Raw genomic sequence first — 22593 nt, 5'->3', positions numbered from 1 at the left:
AATACGTAAACAAAATTATAAAACATTTAAATTTAAAAAAGATTACCTTAAAAAATAAAAAAAATAAATAATAAAATTACTAAATAAAAAATTAAAAATAAAATTGAAAAATAATTTAAATTCAAATAATAAAAATTTAAATAATTTAATAATGAAAATATATATATATATATATATATATATATATATATATATATATATATATATATATATATATATATATATATATATATATAAACGAACTTCCGTATATATATACAAACGGAAGTCAACTTCCGGTATTAAAAATTATAAAACATATATATTTTATAAAGTTTTATTATTTTAATTTAAATCATTTTTGAATTTTATTTTCACTTTTACTTATTTTATTGATATTATTATAATTATTTTATTTATATATTTTATGTATATTATTTTATATTTTATTTGAATTTTTTAATTTTGCTTAAAATTTAAATATTTAATTTTAATCAAATTTTTAAAATTTTTTCAATTATATATTTTTTTATATTTTTAAATTTAAATTTATTTTTATATAATTTATTAAAAATTTAATAAAAATAAAAAAGAATTAAAAAAATTATATTTGAAATAACATATATTAATAATCAAATTTAAAATAAATTATATATGACTAGAATTCGATTTTCAAGAATATTCTTATTTATTTTTATTTTAAATTTGATTATTTATATATGTTATTTTCAATATCATTTTTTTAATTCTTTTGTATTTTTATTACATTTTTAATAAATTATATAAAAATAAATATAAATTTAAAAATATAAAAGATATATAATTAAAAAAAAATTAAAATTTGATTAAAATTAAATATTTATATTTTAAAAAAATTAAAAATTCAAATAAAATATAAAAAAATATACATGAAATATATAAATAAAATAATTATAATAATATCAATAAAATAAGTAAAAGTAAAAATAAAATTAAAAAATAATTTAAATTAAAATAATAAAACTTTATAAAATATATATGTTTTATAATTTTTAATAGAGGAAGTCGACTTCCATTTGTATATATATACGCAAGTCCGACTTCCGGTTTATATATATATATATATATATATATATATATATATATATATATATATTTCATTTTTAAATTATTTAAAGTTTTATTATTTAAATTTAAATTATTTTTCAATTTTATTTTTCAATTTTTTATTTAGTAATTTTATTATTTATTATTTTTTTTAAAGTAACCTTTTTAAAATTTAAATGTTTTATAATTTTGTATACGTATTTTAAAAAATTAAATAAAATAAAATATATAATTTTTTTTATATACAGAAGTCGACTTCCGTAATGTTTTTTGACTTCCGGAAGTCGACTTCCGGTGATGTTTTTTGACTTCCGGTAGTCGACTTCCGGTGATGATTTTTGACTTCCGGGAACCGACTTCTGGTGGTGATTTTTGACTTCCGGAAGTCGACTTCCGGTGATGATTTTTGACTTCCGGAAGTCGACTTCCGGTGATAATTTTTGATTTTCGGAAGTCGACTTTCGGTGATATATTTTGACTTCCGAAAGTCATATATTTTGACTTCTGAAAGTCTACATAATTTTGGGGGTGTGGTGTCTGCGGAGTTTGTTAAATGGTCAAAGGGTTTTTTAGGAATTTAAAGAAAGTTTGGAGGTGTAGAAGAAATTTTGGAGGTGCAGGAAGAAAGACCCTAATAACTAATCCTTAATTCCAGACCAAATAGAAAAAGAATGGGTCTTTCTTCCTGCACCTCCAAAATTTCTTCTACACCTCCAAACTTTTTTTAAATTCCTAAAAAACCCTTTGACCATTTAACAAACTCCGCAGACACCACACCCCCAAAATTATGTAGACTTCCGGAAGTCAAAATATATGACTTCCGGAAGTCAAAATATATCACCGGAAGTCGACTTCCGGAAATCAAAAATCATCACCGGAAGTCGACTTTCGGAAGTCAAAAATCATCACCGGAAGTCGACTTTCGGAAGTCAAAAATCATCACCGGAAGTCTACTTCCGGAAGTCAAAAAACATCACCGGAAGTCGACTTCCGGAAGTCAAAAAACATCACCGGAAGTCAAAAAACATTACGGAAGTCAACTTCCGTATATAAAAAAAATTATATATTTTATTTTATTTAATTTTTTAAAATACGTAAACAAAATTATAAAACATTTAAATTTAAAAAAGATTACCTTAAAAAATAAAAAAAATAAATAATAAAATTACTAAATAAAAAATTGAAAAATAAAATTGAAAAATAATTTAAATTCAAATAATAAAAATTTAAATAATTTAAAAATGAAAAAATATATATATATATATATATATAAACGAACTTCCGTATATATATACAAACGGAAGTCAACTTCTGGTATTAAAAATTATAAAACATATATATTTTATAAAGTTTTATTATTTTAATTTAAATTATTTTTGAATTTTATTTTCACTTTTACTTATTTTATTGATATTATTATAATTATTTTATTTATATATTTTATGTATATTATTTTATATTTTATTTGAATTTTTTAATTTTGCTTAAAATTTAAATATTTAATTTTAATCAAATTTTTAAAATTTTTTCAATTATATATTTTTTTATATTTTTAAATTTAAATTTATTTTTATATAATTTATTAAAAATTTAATAAAAATAAAAAAGAATTAAAAAAATTATATTTGAAATAACATATATTAATAATCAAATTTAAAATAAATTATATATGACTAGAATTCGATTTTCAAGAATATTCTTATTTATTTTTATTTTAAATTTGATTATTTATATATGTTATTTTAAATATCATTTTTTTAATTCTTTTGTATTTTTATTACATTTTTAATAAATTATATAAAAATAAATATAAATTTAAAAATATAAAAGATATATAATTAAAAAAAAAATTAAAATTTGATTAAAATTAAATATTTATATTTTAAAAAAATTAAAAATTCAAATAAAATATAAAAAATATACATGAAATATATAAATAAAATAATTATAATAATATCAATAAAATAAGTAAAAGTAAAAATAAAATTAAAAAATAATTTAAATTAAAATAATAAAACTTTATAAAATATATATGTTTTATAATTTTTAATACTGGTTTATATATATATATATATTTTTTTTTCATTTTTAAATTATTTAAAGTTTTATTATTTGAATTTAAATTATATTTTAATTTTGTTTTTCAATTTTTTATTTGGTAATTTTATTATTATTTTTTTATTTTTTAAAGTAATCTTTTTTAAATTTAAATGTTTTATAATTTTGTATACATATTTTAAAAAATTAAATAAAATAAAAAATATATATATATTTTTATATACGGAAGTTGACTTCCGTAATTTTTTTTGACTTTCGGTAGTCGACTTCCGGTGATGTTTTTTGACTTCCGGAAGTCGACTTCCGGTGATGATTTTTGACTTTCGGAAGTCGACTTCCGGTGATGATTTTTGATTTCCGGAAATCATATATTTTGACTTCCGGAAGTCTACATAATTTTGGGGGTGTGGTGTCTGCGTTGTTTGTTAAATGGTCAAAGGGTTTTTTAGTAATTTAAAGAAAGTTTGGAGGTGTAAAAGAAATTTTGGAGGTGCGGGAAGAAAGACCCGTTTGTGAATACTCTTATTAAAAAATCCAACTCATAAGATATAACCAATTCGTAAAACCCTACATAAAATCCCATGGAAGCTTGATCTTATAAATAGTTTTCTTCCCGAATATTAATCAAGCTACATCCCTCTTTTAAATTTAGGAAGACACATAGAGCTTCACTTTATAGAAAGAAAAATATTTCTTTCGCACCCACCTTTTTTTTATATTCATTTGAAAACTAATTTCTATAATAAAATATTATATTAACATAATAATGATAAATATAAATAAAATATTATAATAATTATAAATAATAATTTATGGGATTATAATTTGAATGTAAGAGAAAAAAATATGATGTAAAATCATAATTACCCTTATAGAAAAAGGGAATGTTTAATTAATAAACACACATTAATCTACACAAGACATCTAATTTTAATTTTATTTAGTGAGATAAATTATCTGTTTTCTTAACGATACTTTTTTCTAGAAATAAAATAAGTTTATTAAACTATTTGGTTTCATAACATTGAGGTTGAATGTTTCCTTACTAGATGTTTTCCAAGTTGTATTTTCTTTTATTTATTATACAGTATTGCTAACATGCTTATATACATATTAAAAAAAATTTAATCATTTTTTATAAGATTAAAACTAATTAAGTATAAATATTTTTATATTGATATCTATATATAAACATTTGACAATGACATTGTCTTACCACGTGACATACTACGAATCTGACACATGATAATAATTTTTTTGCAAAAAATATAATTAAAAAATAAAAAAAATATAAATCATATATTGACACGTGATACACCGTTAACAACGTTACTAATCTTTGTCTGAAAGAGAGTTAATTAATGATTTTTTTTTTCAAAATAGTGGGGATGCAATTGATATTTTTTTAAAAACGGGAAGTAAATTAATATCTTTACCAAATGAGACCATTCGAGTAATTAAATTTTTGCTAATATTTCTATATAAAATTATAGTTTCATATATAGTTTCACAGATAATTTGGTTGTTTTCTTGCGCTTCTAAACATTATTCTTTGTTAAAAGAAAAGAAAAACTCTTTTAAACTACTAATTTCAGATTTAATTTTTAACCACTAAGGGAGTGTAGCTTAGTCAAATAGGATATCTTTCAATTACCGTAAACTTGACAATATTTCTATTCAATTCTTATAAATAAATAAAAGTTTGATGACAGACATTGAACTTTTGAAGGCTTTTGCTTCGTGCATCTTTATTATTATTGATTGCATTTCCATAGTAATAAAAAAACATTAAAATATTTTCTTTCACTATATTATATTATCACTAAAAGAAGAAAAAGAGGGAGATTGCTGCAAAGAAAGTAAAGGAGACAGAATGCGTTATGGAAAAAAACTCGTTTCACAAATTTTCTTCTGGAATACATTTTATGTATTCCGAAAATCTTGGTTTTCACAATTTGTAAAAGTATTATATATTTTCTGGAAAGTTTGTTTTACAATGTTTGTTTTACAATGTATTTCATGCACTTTAAAAATCTCATTCTAAAAATTTTGTTCCAAAAATACAATTTCAAAAGTCTCACTCTGAAAGTCTTGTTTCAGAAATCATGTTTTGAAAATTTTAAAATTTATTTCAAAAAAATTACAGAAGAAATAATCGAAAAATTACTTTTATGAAGAATAAAATATCATTTTTAAAATTATTCTGGTTGGCAAAGAAATTGTGTGGGTGCAGAAAGAAAATACCATTGTAAATGGTGGAAATATGTCCTAGGTAAGGTCCATTATCCTTGCTCGATATACTGTTTTGATCCATTAGCTGCTTCTTTTCCTTTTGTTAGGCAGTTTCTTACTGCACCTCCATAATTTTCTTTCTGCATCCCCTTATAAAGAAACTTAACGTTTTGCCTTCTTTTAATTATATAATCTAAAAATAAAAGCTGATTTCTGATTATCACTTCTAGCCATACGAAGGTTACTATGATATTCGAATTGCGAAATTTGAAACTTAAAAATAAAAATAACTTGTGAATCGCACAATCTATTTTTAAAAAAAAAAAAAAACAAAGGACTACTAAATTTTATAATCTAAATTTATTTTTGACTTTGGAATTATACAGGACAAAAATAAAAAAATAAATTTTAAATTTACAATCTAAAAAAGGATAAAATGTAAAATTTCTTTACATAAAGTTTCAGGAGGAAAGTTATGAAGATGCAGGAAGAAACTGTCTTTCTTATGGTGTAGTTCCTATGGAGATAAATATTTGATCATTTTTTTAACTGGTTTTGTGTTTGTGCATCTTTTTACTTAGCTTTCTCCTCCCAATCTTTAAGTAGTTGTTTGATTTAAGTAAAATTTTTATTTATTTTTTTACTGATTTTATATAAACTTTTTTTTTTTAAAAAAAGTACAATAAAAAAGTTCTTCCAAATGCTAACAGCCCCTTGCATGTTTAGGTTTTCTGGTGCGCATTCACTGAGAAAATTTACTTTTAGCACACATAACTGTTGATTTCACGGTTTTATTATTTAAGTTGCACCATTCATTATTTGCTAAAGATAACACTCCATGATTTGCATGGAAAAATCACTTGCACTATATATAATAGCATTCTTGGCCAATGAAATATTTGGCAAAAGCATGAAATTTGAAGGCACATCCTATTGAAGAATGAGCAGTTATGCATGGGTACACCATTATTCTTTATGTTTTTGACACATACTTATATAGCTTATGCTTTTAACATCCATAACATGTCACAAACATAACACTGCCACACTTATTCATCTTGCAAACTGATGCAGCATCCATGGTGGGATCAGAGTAGTCGTACTAGGAACTGCTCGTCCTTCATCCACTTCCTCCAGTGCCGCTGCAGCTTGTAAATTCTCACTGCACCATTTTCACACTTATAATCTCAAAACTCTAGTAATATATATAGATTCATAAAAGGAGATTTACAGGGTAGATTCAGGTTTCTTTTTTTTGGCAAATTTGTCCAAACATTAGCAAGTCAGAAAATAAGTCGTATGGACTCGTGCCGATTTCAAAAGCAAAATCGTGAAGACTCTACACAATTTTTTTATGAATACTAAGAAGTGAAGTCGTCAATATCCATGACGACATCACTTTCTAAAAAATTTGTGAAGTCGAGATTTTGTTTTTGAAGTCATCATGAGTCCACACGACTTAAACCATGATGAGTAAATATTTTATGACTTGTTTATTTTCGTAATTTCTAACAAATTTGACCTACATATATAAAAACTAGAGATTCAATGACAATGATACCTGAACTAAATTCATAAGAAAATTAATAACAATATACCTCCAACCTAAAATCTAAAGTATTGAGTTTATGAGCTCTAAATTTGAAAAGTTGATTCTATGGTTTTTATATATAGATGGTGAGAAGAGAGATGAGATAGATACCGAGGTGTTAAAGAAGGAACAAGTCTATGTTGTGGTTGTAGCTGTGGAGGGCATGGTTGAGGAATGGTTTGTGGCACACATTGTGAACGTTCAGCCACTGCTTTTCCTTTGTCCTTAATCTACTCATCAATGTAACAAACAGGTCAACAACAACCTTTTTCCCTTATCCCTTCTCTTAATACAAAACTCATACATTACATGGCTTCTACCTTCTTTGTAAGCGTCCCATTTTGCTCCTGCAGTTGCTTTGCCTGTCACATCCACACCACACTTTGTTACTACATTATACATAAAGTATATGTAATATGTTTTTACGATATTTTTTTATCGACAAATGTTAATGGTTAGTTTTTTATTATTAGAAATTTTCATATTACACGAGATTTTTCCTTTAAATTTGTTAAAAAAAATTGTAAGAAAAAACTTTTTTTCTGCCATTTTTTCTAAGAATTTTAATTGACAGGTAATTCTTTCGTGAGTAATCATTTTCTACCCAATTATAAAATTTGCAAGTATTTCTTACAAAATTTATTGTGAAAAATGTTTTATATAAAATATTTTGCAAGAAAATTGATAGCAATTTCTTGCAAAAAAATTTTACAACAAAATTTGTAGATATTTCCTAGAAAAATATTTTGAAAACAAAATTGGCTGAAAATATGAATTTTTTTAGTAATGTTTATTACAAAGAAACAGACATACATTAGTAAATCTCCGGTTACCTTTTTCTGCATATCTGAGATGGATTCATTCATCACTTGGTTCTGCAAGAATCATGATCATGATATGAAGATTAGCCGCAGAAAAATGTTATGCATATATAAAACTCGTTTAACTTTTGAAATGGTTTTTGTGGACTTGTTTTAGTTTTGTTATTTGTTTGAAGATGATAAAGCAATTAATTTTGCACCTTTCTAGTTCGGATGCGCTTTATAGCTGTGTCAAGCTGATGCTCCAAACTCTGAAGCTCTCTCAAGCTCAAGGGATCCAGATCTTGTCCAACAAAGTTCCTATATTCAACATGTCATAACTTATTTCTAATTTTGATTTTCTTACACAAAAACTAAATGGTTTTGAAGCATCTTAAAAAAGATAAATTATTAAACATTATTACCTGTTCACACAAATTAAAATGAACTGTTAAAATTTTTATATTGTATTGCCTTGGAGATTTTTTCTGAGTTTTTCGTATTATCTCACTTTGGCTTGTTAAAAGAAATAAAAAACACGCTCTCAGAGATACCTTTTGTGTCTCAAGAAATTTGACAAAAATCACCTAAAATTTTGGTGTTAAATTAGCAGATTTTCTTACTTATAGAAATTATCAACTGGAAAAAAAGAACAGAATGGTGTTTTTGGTGAGAACAGAAGACAAAAAGGTTATAATTAATTGAAAGAGTAGCAGCATAGTTCAAAGTTATTGTTAAGTTTATAGCAGAAGGATGAATAATGTACCTTAAGTTTTTCTCTAAGACTTCAACTTTGCCGGTGAGCTTGAAGCATTGCAAGGACCAATTGCCCTACAATATTACAATGATATTGATGCTGAGAACATACGTATACACACTTAATTTGAAACTAACTTCACCCTGTTTTTTTAAAAAGGAAAACTTTGATGTGCTGCAAATCACAAATATATATAAAATATACTAGACTAAAATCCACAATTAAAAAAAAATCACGTAAATCTAATAAATATTCATTTTTTTTTGTACTCCAATTAAATTAATATTTTATTAGAAAAAGTTGGTGTTAAATGTATTTTCCTATTCATATTGCGTAGAAAATCATACCTAATAAATATTCATTTTTTTTGTACTCCCATTAAATGTATTTAGTCTCTTTAGATATTCATACTCAACCTTTCAAATTGTAGTCATTACATGATTTTGCTTCCAATCTTAAATAATCTTTCAATATGTTGACTATTTGCAATATTTACAATCGTCATTTAGACAAGTTCTGGTCTTTCTTGACTTTTCGTCTTTCTTGAATATCATTAACCTCAATGTATCTTAACATTCTCAATGCTTTAAGGCGAACCTTCCTTATATAGAGAATGAACTTAACCTATTTAAGTGTAATGGATTCATTTCCGACACTAAAAAACTTTCCAGGTTCTCATAGGGTGCAAAATAGAAGCTAACATGAGAATCATTGCATCTTTATCATCTACCTTGAGGCATACGTCTTGAACCTCCATCAAGATTAAATTGAACTCATCAAAATGAGCCTTTAGTGTCATATCATCAAAATGAGTGTTCTTTCTTTCTTTGATGTTTTGTTTTCAAAGATTTCTTCTTCTTCCTCATTTTGGGTTTCTTCAATCCATTTCTAGTGACTTCATAACTTGGATATGGAACATTTTGTATAGACAACTATGACAATAACAAGAAGTAAACATCCTTTACTTCAAGTTTTTCTCTCCTTGAAGTGAAGAACTCATAAAAAGATTTTTTTCATAAAAAGTGACATCCATAAATATAAAGATATGACGAATTTTAAGATGAAAACATTCACACCTCTTTTTATTAGAAGGACAATCAATAAATGGAGATTTAAGAGGTCTAGGATCTAATTTACTATGTTTATGAGAATAAATAAAAATAGCACTACACTCAACAAGGTAAACTGACCCTAGGGTAGTATAGGGAACAAATGAGAATATAAAACTAATTAGAAATGGAGTCATGTGATCAATAGCTCTAGAGTTAAGAATTCAAGCTAAGACAAAGAACTAATAACATTGAATGTACTTTTACTCTTTATGGATAAGGAATATGATCCACATGACCAATCATTGATTAAACTATTCTTCTCAAATGATTTTGTTTCTCTTTATAAGCTTTCATAACATATGTCAAATTAAAACCACAAAACCAAAGACGTAACAAGAGAACAATTGGCAAAAGAACAAATAAATTCATATACACTCAAATCAAAGTCAAATAAGATGTCACCACCTCTTTTAATGGGTTTAAGAGGTCTCATATTGACCTTATTTGTGGTGACAACGAGTGGACTTTACAAGTGGGCTACACACATTGATAGTAGTGGGGTTACTTGATGATGTGCACAACTTTGTTAATAATGCATTTATATGTTATTATTATCGACGATGATGGAGAACAATGGTACGAGAAACTACTAACGTTTTAGTGATCCCAAGATCGAAAGTTTTAATACCAACTTGAAGTATGCAAAGAAACAAAATAATTTTATTGATAACAATCACATTGACGGTAAAACATTGACACAAAGGACAACAACATAAGCATTAAGATCTCTTTGTGATTGATAAATAGAAGTTTGTTAAGGAAAAGTTTAACACCTATAATTTTGATTAATTGGAAACAACAAAACACAAAAACATGTTAGTACTTTATTTGTAAGACGAAAGTCTTGTTAAAACCACAAAATATATTTGTGTTTAATGTGTGAAACGATATAATAATGTATATTATTATTTCAATGTCTAACAAACATTTACATGTTCAAACGAAATGCCCATATGTTTAAATTGATATCACACTTCATAAACATCTAATGAATATTCTTTACGTTTGACCAAGAGAATCTAGTTTGTAGTTTCTACACTAATGCAGAAGTGGGCTTTTAACTCGTCTTATATGCATCGGTTATCCAAGAACTAAAGCATATATTGGTGCGGTGACATTTTTGCAACTCCTGTCAACTTTTATGCCTCGGTTCACTATACACCCGAAGCAAAAAAGGCTTTTATGCCTCGATTCTCAAAAATCCGGTGCCAAATGACCTCATATGCTTCAGGATTTCAGACCTGAAGCCAAAAACTTAGCCAATATTTAAAAAATGCCATTGGACGTTTGATGTCTGGCCTCTGGTGGTAGGGAAACCAGTGCCAAAAAAACTTTATGCCTCGGTTAAAAATTGAACCAAGGCCATATTGTTTGATTAGGGTTCAAATAGTGAACCATTTGGACGCCCTCAACATCTCTGACTTTGCCCTCGTCGAGTCGCTCCCCAAAGCACATGAAGACAAGCGTTGGGTTGAGAATCGTTAGATTGAGAATCATATTTAAGGCGAGCGAGGAGGGTGTGGGGGACCCAGTTGCAGATCCTAGAGAAGGACTTGACGCATGAGTGGTGCAACATCTTGGAGGTGAGGTTTCAGCAGAGGATACGCCACATGGGGCTATAGGAGGTAGAGCCGATGTTGCATTGGTCGCTGGTGAGGATTTCGGAGGTGGCGAGAGTCTTGGGGTGGTCGGAGAAGAGGGAACCGTTTTGGACGAGGGCTTGGCGGGCGAGGGTGCGATCAGTCGGCGATGAATATGGCTCATTGAGACTTGATTCGGATGGTGACGATGGGGACGAACTTGGCGTGGAGGTTTCGAAGAATTGACTCGAGTTGGCTGAAGGATTTGAGGAGCCATTGGATGCTTGTGAGGATCGGGATGTGAAGAGGACCTAGAAGGGTGTTAATGGTTTTGGTTTGAAGGATGAATATGGCTCTTACGATGACGCAGACGCACACAGAGCTATGATGATGAACCAATGACCATATGGCTTCAGTTCCTAGAGAACTGAACTAGAAAGTGGGAAGATATGGTTTCGGTTTTCACCCGAGGCCAAAAACTGACCCTTTTTGGCCTCGATCTTATATGCCTCAGTTCCAAAACCGGTGTAGAATAGAAAAAATAACTGCTGCCAAATTCCCTTCCTACACTGGTGCTACCACATTAATGATCTTTTCAAACTCATGCTAAAGTTGCTTTAATTTACCAACTCACTAACGCATGCTTTATCTAGAAAGGATTGTTTTACCGAATAAATTGTGATTTACTTAATTTCAAGTAAAAGCTTTTTCCTGATAAGTCCATCCAACTATCGAGATGTTGCAAGAAGAGAAGTGCATTTAATGCATATATGGATTATATTGAATGCATCTTCAATGTTAAAGTTATTCAAACCTAGAAAATCATTTAAGTTTGAAATTTGACTCAACAACCAACAAAGGATTTGCAACAACTCATTCAAGTGAGTCTAAAGATGACTTAATGAGCAAATGCTTATAAAAACCTCCATTCTTTTACTATCTCCTTAGTCCTAAGCAAAAGTTATCTTCCAAGCAATATAAAGAGAGTTCTTTATTTGTAAATTCTTCATTGTTGTGAGACAATCTCTAAGTACAACTAGTATTTAAATTTTATACTCACTCTTTTGTCTGTGAACTTTGTATTAACAAATGTATAATCTCGAGAAACTTTATGTACTTTGTCCATAAAGACCTTACGTTCTCATGCTCGATGGTAGGTAGTCAAGGGTGACTTTAAGTACTTATTGTAAGCCAAAAGTGGTAGTAAGAAACTTGTAATAGTTGGTTATCATAAAATGTTTGTTGTAGTGTTTGTGAACTTCTTTGTAACACCTTCAAACAAATCTTTGTCATTGTTTAATAGGCATAACAGGGGAAATATTTATAAAGTAATGTCTATTCAAGCCTCTTTCTAAAACTATAATATTTCAAAAATATACTTGATTACAAATAAAAGAAGTGCACTTTTATTGGATATGTTTGGCTACTGTGTTTAGGATAATACAAACAAAAATATGATTTATAGAGATGCAATTTTAAGCGAAAGAATGACGGAGGATGATTATGACACCCAAAGATATAAAGCCAAACTAAATATTAAAGAGTTTCAACAAAAGTTAACTACACTGAAATATTTGTTCTAGTTGTGATGGTAAATTTACTATTATGTTTATATTAAGCAGTATGACTACTTAAGAAATCTTCCCAGGATACTTAGATATAAAAATTACATTTCTTCATGATGATTTAGACGAGGAGATACCCTAACTTGAATCTTTTATTAAGAGACTAGGAAGGAGAATATGATTTGTGAATTGAAAAAGAGTTTGTAAATGTTTAAACAAGAATTAAGACAATGTTATGAAAAGTTTGATGGATTCTTGAGATTGAATCCAATTATAATTTAGATACTTTATGTGGATGATATGTAATAACAAGTTCAAATATGATGAAATTGAAAAATTGGTTTAAATGTAAAAAAAACTTGACATGATTTGGATTCAAAGAAAATTGTTGTAATGCCAACAAAAATAATTGATATAACTTTAAGGATTGTTATCAAAACTAGAATCGATTCACGAATGTACTAATAGCCAGAATGCAATGCATATAGCTTAAGGATAAAGTAGTGATACTAAGAAAGATCTCATAAATAACAATCAATTAAATATATTGATAAGGGTAGTAATTATTTTTAAACTGAAGTTGCTCAACTTTAGTTGGCCTACAAAAATAGCAACAAAAGAAGGATGTTGTATTGGTAGAAGTATGAAAACAAATTGAAGTCAATCTTCACATTTTATAAATTAATGAATTTTAATAAAAGAAAAAACACACTAAGAATATTAGTGAAATAAAATATTATTTATATTTCCCAATTGCGAGTTAAATGTTTTTGTAAACATTTATTTTAGAATTTTCTCTTCTAATACAATATTTGCAGCAACTAAAAAATATAAGCAAAAACTAACTAAATTTTATTATCAATTTTGTCTTATTATTTTATATTTGTTTTTTTAAATAAATTTAATTATAAGAAATTTACATAATTTTCATGTAAATTGAATGGCTTCTTGTTGTCAAGAAATTATAATGTAATTTCTCTTATTTTATTGTAAGTGAACTAGTGAAAAAATTGAGTAAAAAATAAAAACTTGGTTCAGTTTCACTCTTTTATTTTTTGAACACCCCAAAAAGAAGGGATTGCTAAAGATTCGTTTCTTCCCTCTCTCCATTTGTACAACCTATTACATAAACATATTCCTTTTTCTCCTTTTCTCCTTTTCTCCATTTCTCCATGCATAGCTTCTCCCTACTTCTGCACAGTCACTTCAACCTTCTCATGCTTACACTTTATCCCTCTAAACATTTTCTCTTCTACTCTTCTGCTACTATCACACATTCTTACACTGTCTTTCTCACACTTGCTTCAAAATTTGCTAATCATTATGTGTTGACGGGATTTTAAGGGCAACTTAGCAAAATGACACCTCACTTTGAAAGAGGAGGGTGAACAAAACCAATTCCGAATGGCTTTAGCAAATGACACCTCAGTGAATGCATTTGAAATCATATTCTCTTTAAAGTTTCAGTTTTTATGAACGAAACACTTCAGTTGAGTAAAGGAAAAAGAGTGTTTATAGGTCACTTTTTAGACATGACCTAGTTTTTTGCTCTTAGGGTTCCAAACCCTACAATTATATATGTTGGATTGTGTTATTAAAGTATATATATGTGTATGTATGTTGTCTCTCTAGCTAATATATGAATGAAACCTAGTTTACATTAAATAAAATGTTACATCACAAAACTTTTCTCTTGGTTGTGTTCTGGTTCTATTATATACGCATTCCTTGTGAATATCTAAAGAGAATCCTACACCTGTACACTATAAATAGCCTCTTTTTTGACAGTGTGGTTTTGGTTCTTCAGTTTGAAAACTGCACAATTTTGATTAACTTGTCATCAAACATTCATAGAAAGGTTCACGTGACAGCAAAATAGTGTAAATAGTACACATAAGCTTCATGTATATCACCAAATGCATCTTTCAGCCACATTAATGTAAAAACTTCCATAGTATATATCAAAACAGAAGGTTAAAAATCAGATACTATAGCAATATAAGTTATGTAAATACAATGAAAGCACAGATATTCATGCTGTTGGCGATGCATTATATATATAACTATATATATATATATATATATATATATATATATATATATATATATATATATATATATATATATATATATATATATTATATATATATATATATATATATATATATATATATATATAATATATATATATATATATATATATATATATAAAACTAAGCTTATATAGATATTAAAAAAGCTGTGATTAGAGGAGGTACCTGTGATTCATCACCATCTTCAACAAGTTGCCCTATATGGGCATGTCTCTCATATCGTTCAAGGACGTTTTCCATACTGTCATAATAGAAACAATAATACTCAGAACTTTATTATTCTATTCACTATAAAATTACAAAAATAAATCAAATTATACGCAAAGTATATGTGAGAAATAAAAAAAATGTGAGACTATTCTAATTAAGAGAGTAAGTTTAGACTTAACTATACTCGAGAAATATAAAACGAAAACCAATCTGTAAAGTGATATACTATTTGCATTTTATATGTACTTTATTTGAGTCTCAGTGTTTATTGTTTTCGATTATTATTAAAAACATCTTAGGATACTTAGAGTAGGGTACCCTGTGGTTAACACGTGAGTTCAACCTACGAAACTAAGGAATATTCCGAACATTATGCAACAGTGAGTGCTTCTACCAAATTTTGTAGGTATAGTTGTTAGGGTCCTGTTGGATCACATGGCATGGCCAAATGCAAAATTAGCAAAGTACACTCTTTTGGGAATGGATTGTATACATAGGAAAGAGAGAAACATGTATAGAGAAAATGTAACAGATGTCACTATATAGTAATAATAATAAAAAATGATGAGGCGCTGCTGAATGTTTTTCACACTATGTAGAATACTGTTATAATAAATGTAGATGCGAAATGAGAATTGGATTTTCAATTGAAATTAAAAATTGAGTTTAATTATTAAGTATTTTCAGAATCAAAATCATAATTTTGATGTCTGATATTTTTCCATATTTATTGTACAGCTAAAATTAATTCTTTAAATTCTTAAATTTGACTTTCTTAGTCACAAATTCTAACCATTCTTTTCCATCCTGAAATAACTTTCTCCATTTCTTTTCCTTTTTTTATTATTTCTGTCACCATTTCCATCACCATCAAGATATAACTAATTACCAACTTGAACGTTATTATGATTGTCACATTCAAAACAATCATTGTATCCTCTTACCTATAATCTTCAACTCCATAATACAACCAATATAACTTATGAATCCAACTGTTCAAGGAACAAGTTTAATTGTGTAATTTATTTAGATTATTATAAATTATTTTAGTTAAATATTTTTATTGGATATAACTAATGTTTTATTAATAGTTTTGTAAAGAGCACTTTGTGTTATTGTTTTACTCTACATTTATTTAAAATCAGCATGATACTTCTTTCTAATAAGAATTTGTGCAAAACATAGTTTAGTAAGATATAATATTCTTATAATTGTGGAATTATATTTAAGTTCTGTTTACATTTTGTTATTTCTTTGATATTTCAATTCATAAATGACTATTCTGAGACAGTCCAACTAACAATTTCTATATAGATTAAAATTTTCAACCTAATTTAAAACGAGCTCAACCAAACTCATCCATTTTCTTACGAATTCAAGATAAAATTTAAAATAATCTATGATAAAGTATTGAGAACTGATGTTATAAAAAAAATCAATTTCAAGCTTATGAAACACTTTAACTTGTTTAATGTTCCATTGGCTAAACCCAATTATATGCATATTGATAGTAATTGATGACAAAGTCTGCAAGTAGCCATAACAACAATCATTATATAGCAATGAAATTCTGACAATGATGGCTAAGCAACAACATCAAAATAGTTGTTGAAGCAATAATGATGTGCAATAAAAACAAAGAAATCATGTGCACAATGTAGGATTAAAGTTAGAAGAGTTATTATTCTTTGGACAAGAATTGAGAATCAAAAGCATGCATAATAAATTTTCATTTCATTAATTATTATTTCATGGAGTTGAAACTATAATTACAAACGATATTTTCTTACATAGTAATTAAAATTATTGTTCAATTCAATTCCAAACTTCTCACACCAGTGGTAGATCAGGTGATGGTAGGCACTTGCACTCTTCATATTTTAGAAATATGACTAAATATGTTAAATTTACATGCATTTAATATAAATAATTATTGATACACATTTCATTTTTGATAAATTATATATATTTTTTAAAATTCGTGTACCTTTTTAACAGTTAAGATTCAAATAGACAAAATGAAAATAAAAGTGAAATAAAACAATTAATATGATAGAAACATGTATAGACAAATTAGTATTAAAAAATATGATATAAATTATATAATTATCTCTTATGGGTATGCTTTCATGCAATGCTTACCTTTAACACTATTTTTTTCTTACCATCTGCCATCACACATTTTTTTATATAGCTTACACAATATCGTACTAAAATATTGCATAACTAATTTCTCCTCTCTTTTTTTTTTTTTTCGGGAAATTATTATGGAAAGTCCAATGCTATAAAATACATAAATAAGAAATATCTAGAGAAAGAGCATAAACATATATAAGCATAAATGATATAATGATAGAAAAATATAGACAAATAACGATTTTATGGATACCTCTTACATATGTATATATTTGATATCGAATATGGGAAAATATAGAAAGCAAAATGCTAATATAGTATATAATATGATGCTTTTAGAAAAAAGTGATAGAGAGTAAGTAAACTCTATCTGGTAAATGTTGTGGTAGACTGAAGAAAACATAACTCAGATAAATACATGAATAAAAAGAGAGAAGAAACAAATAATAATTTTTAAATTACTTAAGATCTCTTCATTGATTATATCTTTTCTAATTCTTCAAAAGTTGATTAGAGATTGGTGTAATTAGAAAAGAGACTGTATATACTGACAAGGTATTTTATATATAGATATAAATATATTTTATATATATAGATATAAAAATATATCATTACTCGTTTTTTACGAGTAAATACACAGAATTTGTATTTAGACTTCAACCCCTGAACATGGTACGAAGATTAAATGTCAGCTTTTTTCTATTGCTAGGTAAAAACCTGTCCCTATGGGAGAAAAGTGTTCAGAAGAATAAACTCTCTCTCTCTCTCTCTCAACAGCCATTTCTCCATAGATTCTCCACCTGCAAATGCAGTGTCTGAGAAACCAACAAAGCTTAAATACCTATCAGCAGATCCAAAGAGGACCCTCACAACATTAAATGCTGTCGAGGAACAACTCCATAGTCCAATGTTATGGAAACATCCCTTTTTCAAGCAATGTTTTTTCACAAAAAAAATGGAGTCAGAAACTTCCTTGTTAGCAAAACCCTTTGGGTTCTGCATAACTCTTCATGCATGCTGGTGTTGAGAGAGAGAATCGTTCAGAAAACTACAATGAACATATATATAGCTCTTTTTATGGCCATAATTACTTTCAATCTTCAAGAAAAACATTGAACAAGAACGTTAAAGAACCGTTTTACACTGTTGTCTACTTGTCGATGATGTTTTCTAATAATTATTTTATTGCCTCAAATACCGATGATTAACATTTCAAGATATAATAAAATGTCTTTATTTTTTTAATTATGTTTTTTATGTATAATATTTAGATTATTTTAAAAAGAAAATTTTAAGTTTAATTTAACTTTATAAACTATGAACCGTGAGGTAATGATAAAGAAAGGAAGTTTAAAGTGTTATTTAACTTTATAAATCTATTTTATTTTTAGTTGATACAAGATCTTCAACACATCTTTTTCACCTTTAAACATATATTTCTTGAATATAGGACTAGATATTAATGGAGGATTGAATAATAATCAAATAACAAATATTAAATTTTATTAAAATAAACTTAAGGTGAAAAGAACATGAAACACAAAAGGAACCTAGTATGCACATACATATGTATTCGCCATAGGTCCTAGTGCAAGAGATGGAATTCTGCCTAATAGGGTATTATTGATTGGCATGGGAATATATAGACCTATTCGCAGACTGTTCTCAAGATTTGAAACTGCAACCTTTTCACGAGACAACGACTATTTCTCTCTAAGAAACTACTCTTGTATGAAAAGCTAGATAAATATCGAACAGAGATATATAATTGGTGTACGTAACTTAGAGGAATTAACACATTTTTAGTTTTAACTATTTATGCTAAGGTCAAGAGTAAAATAGTCTAATCAAAAGTAGAAACCAAAAGAAGGCATTTCCTTTATTATAGATAGATAGATAGATATCATTGATAAAGCTTCCATTTTCAAAACACATTTGCTTTTTGTTTTTCTGTGGGAGATTTTGATAATGTTGATTAATATATAAGTTTCTTGTCAGAAATAAGTTATAAGTACAATGGTGAATATTTCATACCATGGTGACCAAAACAACATCATGTGTCTGTAACTATGTGTTAAACTTCATAGCTCATGCATGCTCACCTAAGAAGAAACTATCAGGGTAATTTGTTCATAACTTGAGTTATCTACAGATTTTTGAAGTTGATCCATATTAATTGTTCATCCATAATAACATTTCTTTTAGTGGTGTTAGTTTTTTTTTCTTCTCTTGAAGAGGTTCATACCAACCCCAAATTGAAACTGTACATAGCTTGAAATTAAGGAATTGAGGATCAAACTCTAGATATCTGTATTTCATAAAACTCTCTACAAAAAATACTTTTAAGAGAAAGATATCAGAAAGACAAAATACAGTTTCCATTTGATTAAACTACAACTTTGACCATTATAAGATTACAAGTATTGATCAATTTAGTTACACTTTGTACAACACTGGTTTAAGGTTGACTTTACAAAACTGTATTTTAATTCTTTCCAGTGAAATTAATGTGTGATTAAAATATATTACATTTTACAAGATGAAGGGTTAAAATAAATCATAGAAATTTCAATTATTACTAATTGATCCCTCACTTTACAAAACACTGGTTTTCAAAATTGACATTGAACAACATTATTATAATTCATTTCATTGAAATTATTGTACACCAAAAATAAAACTACAAGAAGGGTTAGAATAAATGGTAATGAATACATTGTTATTGATTACAATGACTGTTTAATCATTAAAATGTACACGTTTATTCTGAGAGAAAAATAATGTATATATATATAGAGAGAGAGAGGGAGACAGGAAGACTAGACAACTGTTAAGGTTTTTAAAATATACAGTTTAGATTAATACAATTAATTTAACTGAATTTAGCATCTTAAAATTAAAAAGAAGAAAATTAAAATCTATAAGAACATGTCATTCCAAAACTGTACCATCTTTGACCGCTCTCCTATTCTCAAGTTAAAGAATGCAATTATATCAAACAGGAAAAGCTACGTATATTCAGTTCAATGTATATTTTTTGGGATTCTAAAAATTAACAGAAAAATATTAAACAGTTAAGTTATTATCTTTTGTTTGCTTCGATATTTATAACTCAACGCAACATGGGAGATTCCAGAGCAATGTTTAGTTGCTATTTAGAAATTAATAAATTTATGAGTACCTAGAAAGAAACAGGTTGTGTAAGAGAAAGTGCCTCAATCTGCAGGCATTATGAATATTATATACACAACATGTACGGAATCCCTTTTATCGGTAATGAAATTGTATTTATTGCATAACAATTTTTAAGATGTATGAATATATAATGATTTTTTGTTACACTTCACATCCATGTTACAAATAGTGCATGAATCCCAAAACTCTTGTTACATATATCACTTTCACTTTTTCTCTTCCAACATATCATTATATTATACTGCATAATATTTATATCAGTGTATAAAATAACCAGCCACATCAGTTACAAAATCTGAGTGTAGCAGCCAAAATGACATGGAAAACTCTAGGTACTCTTAATTTATTTGTTTGGTGGTGAATCAGTGTATTTATAGTGAACAAAACAAGACAAAAAATTGTATTATATATCAGAAACAATACACTTCAAGTCAGAGGTTTATTACTGTTTCTGTTTGCGCCAGAAAATGATGCACTGTCTTCACTAATAAATTCGCCAGTAAAATTTATTGAAGTAAATATAAACACATTCACAAAAGGAATGCAATAAGAACAGGGAAAAAAAAAGCTTCGATTAGAACCAGAATTAAAAAGAATGAAAACACAATATAAACAAACTAAAAAGTTGTATATGGTGCTAAATATATAGTATTTCACATTTAGGCAAAAAATTGAGTACCAAAGCTTAGATAAACAATCTACTATAAGCGATTTTGAATGCAAGGTTAAGGTTTTCGGTGACTTGTCAACCATAATTGTGGTCATGTACATCATATTACTGTATAATTTTGTACATCAACAAAAATACTGGGATGAACTGTTAAGTATCTGTGATTATAATTTAAGATTTTGGTGAATAATCTTTGGGGTTGACTTTGAAGCAAGGAGGACAACGAAAAAAAGTGGAAAAATGAACAAACAAAAAGAGATAATAATTAACGAAATAACTGGTTAATTCAGATAGATTTGCGATGAGTAAATGATATAGCAAATGCATAATCGAGCGAGAGAATCATCACAGAAGAACCCAACAAAGAATCAATCTGGGCAAGAAGTGAGGAGTGAAAGAAGAGAAAAGGAAAGAAAAAAAACACAAACAATTAACGTGGTACTGAAAAGGTGGTCGGTTAAATAACGAACCTGGATTCAGACGAATACTCGAAGAGTTTCCCTTTGGCATTAAACACAATCAGTGCCACTTGAGCATCACAGAGCACAGAGATTTCATTAGCTTTCTTGCGCAGCCCGGTTCTCCTTTTGGAGAAGGTGACTTGGCGACTGATTTTGTTCTCGATCTGCTTCAGCTGAACCCTTCCTCTTCCCATCTTCAAACTTTCCCAATTAAGAAAGACCAAGTGAGAAAAGGGAGAGAAAAATAGATAGACAAAGAAAACAGCACGCAAATAAGGAAACCCTAGAGTGAGTTCAGAGCACAAAGAGAGAGAGAGAGAGAGAGAGTGTGTGTAATACCTAAGGGAAGATAAAAGAAGGAAAAAAATAGGATGAAAGGAGAAGAGAAAGTGGGTGGTGTGAGTGAGGAATTCGCGTATATAATATAGCATGGTATCTTTCTATTTTTGTGGTGTGCTAAAACGGTTTCAAAAGTGAAGATAGTTTCTTCCATGGTGAAGAAAAGTAAAAGGATAATGGAAAATTATGGAAAAAATAAAAGGGATGAGAGAGAGTAGAACGAGGTTTGGGTTTGGTACAATGCGGTGTCGAGTTGGTAGTGGATGAGGAGAATCGGGTACGATGCGTTGTCGATGAGGGATTGTTGGAGAAAGACACGTCGTTGATGTCACAGATTGCGGCAGACCGTACGAGGATGTGGGGTCAGCTTCCCCACACGCGGAGGCCAACATGGAAGGAAATTCCTTTGCAATTGCTCTCTTTCTTTACTTCTAACATCTTTTCTTATCATTTGCAGCATATATAGTTATACTACTAAAATATGTATATAAACTTGTTCATCATGTAATTCATATACAACTTACTACTTCTGTATGGGAAGATTTCCATGTATTAAGAGTTTCGTATAGTTTAAAAGTCGATAGTCTAAATTATTACATATTATATATATTGTGTAGAATTTTGAGAGTACTAAATTTCAAAAAATATTCACAAATTTATTATTAAGGTTTTATCTATAACAATATATAAAGAGATTCTTTCTTTTTTGTCTATATTTCATAATATCAA

The 22593-nt window shown here is 27.6% G+C and overlaps 1 protein-coding gene across 2 annotated transcripts; it reads right to left on the bottom strand.

Moving 5' to 3' along the window:
- Positions 1-6197: 6197 nt before the first annotated feature.
- Positions 6198-22003, bottom strand: LOC114181626 (truncated transcription factor CAULIFLOWER A-like). 2 transcript variants are annotated; one of them, XM_028068130.1, is made up of 9 exons: positions 21865-22003; positions 21535-21726; positions 15019-15094; positions 8513-8577; positions 7968-8067; positions 7780-7821; positions 7267-7308; positions 7058-7176; positions 6198-6517 (listed from the first exon to the last, which is right to left on the bottom strand). In XM_028068130.1, exons 1-9 carry the CDS (start codon positions 21954-21956, stop codon positions 6409-6411), a joined length of 837 nt encoding a protein of 278 aa, XP_027923931.1. In that variant the 5' UTR covers positions 21957-22003; the 3' UTR covers positions 6198-6408. The 2 variants fall into 2 exon arrangements, with proteins under 2 accessions (XP_027923931.1, XP_027923933.1); XM_028068132.1 differs by having other exon boundaries at positions 6269-6517; positions 7760-7821.
- Positions 22004-22593: the final 590 nt, after the last annotated feature.

The sequence above is a fragment of the Vigna unguiculata genome, chromosome 4 (assembly GCF_004118075.2).
Source record: "Vigna unguiculata cultivar IT97K-499-35 chromosome 4, ASM411807v1, whole genome shotgun sequence".
Lineage (NCBI taxonomy): Eukaryota > Viridiplantae > Streptophyta > Magnoliopsida > Fabales > Fabaceae > Vigna > Vigna unguiculata.
The sequence above is the reverse complement of the archived record's forward strand: the minus strand, read 5'-3'. Positions and strand labels throughout refer to the sequence as shown.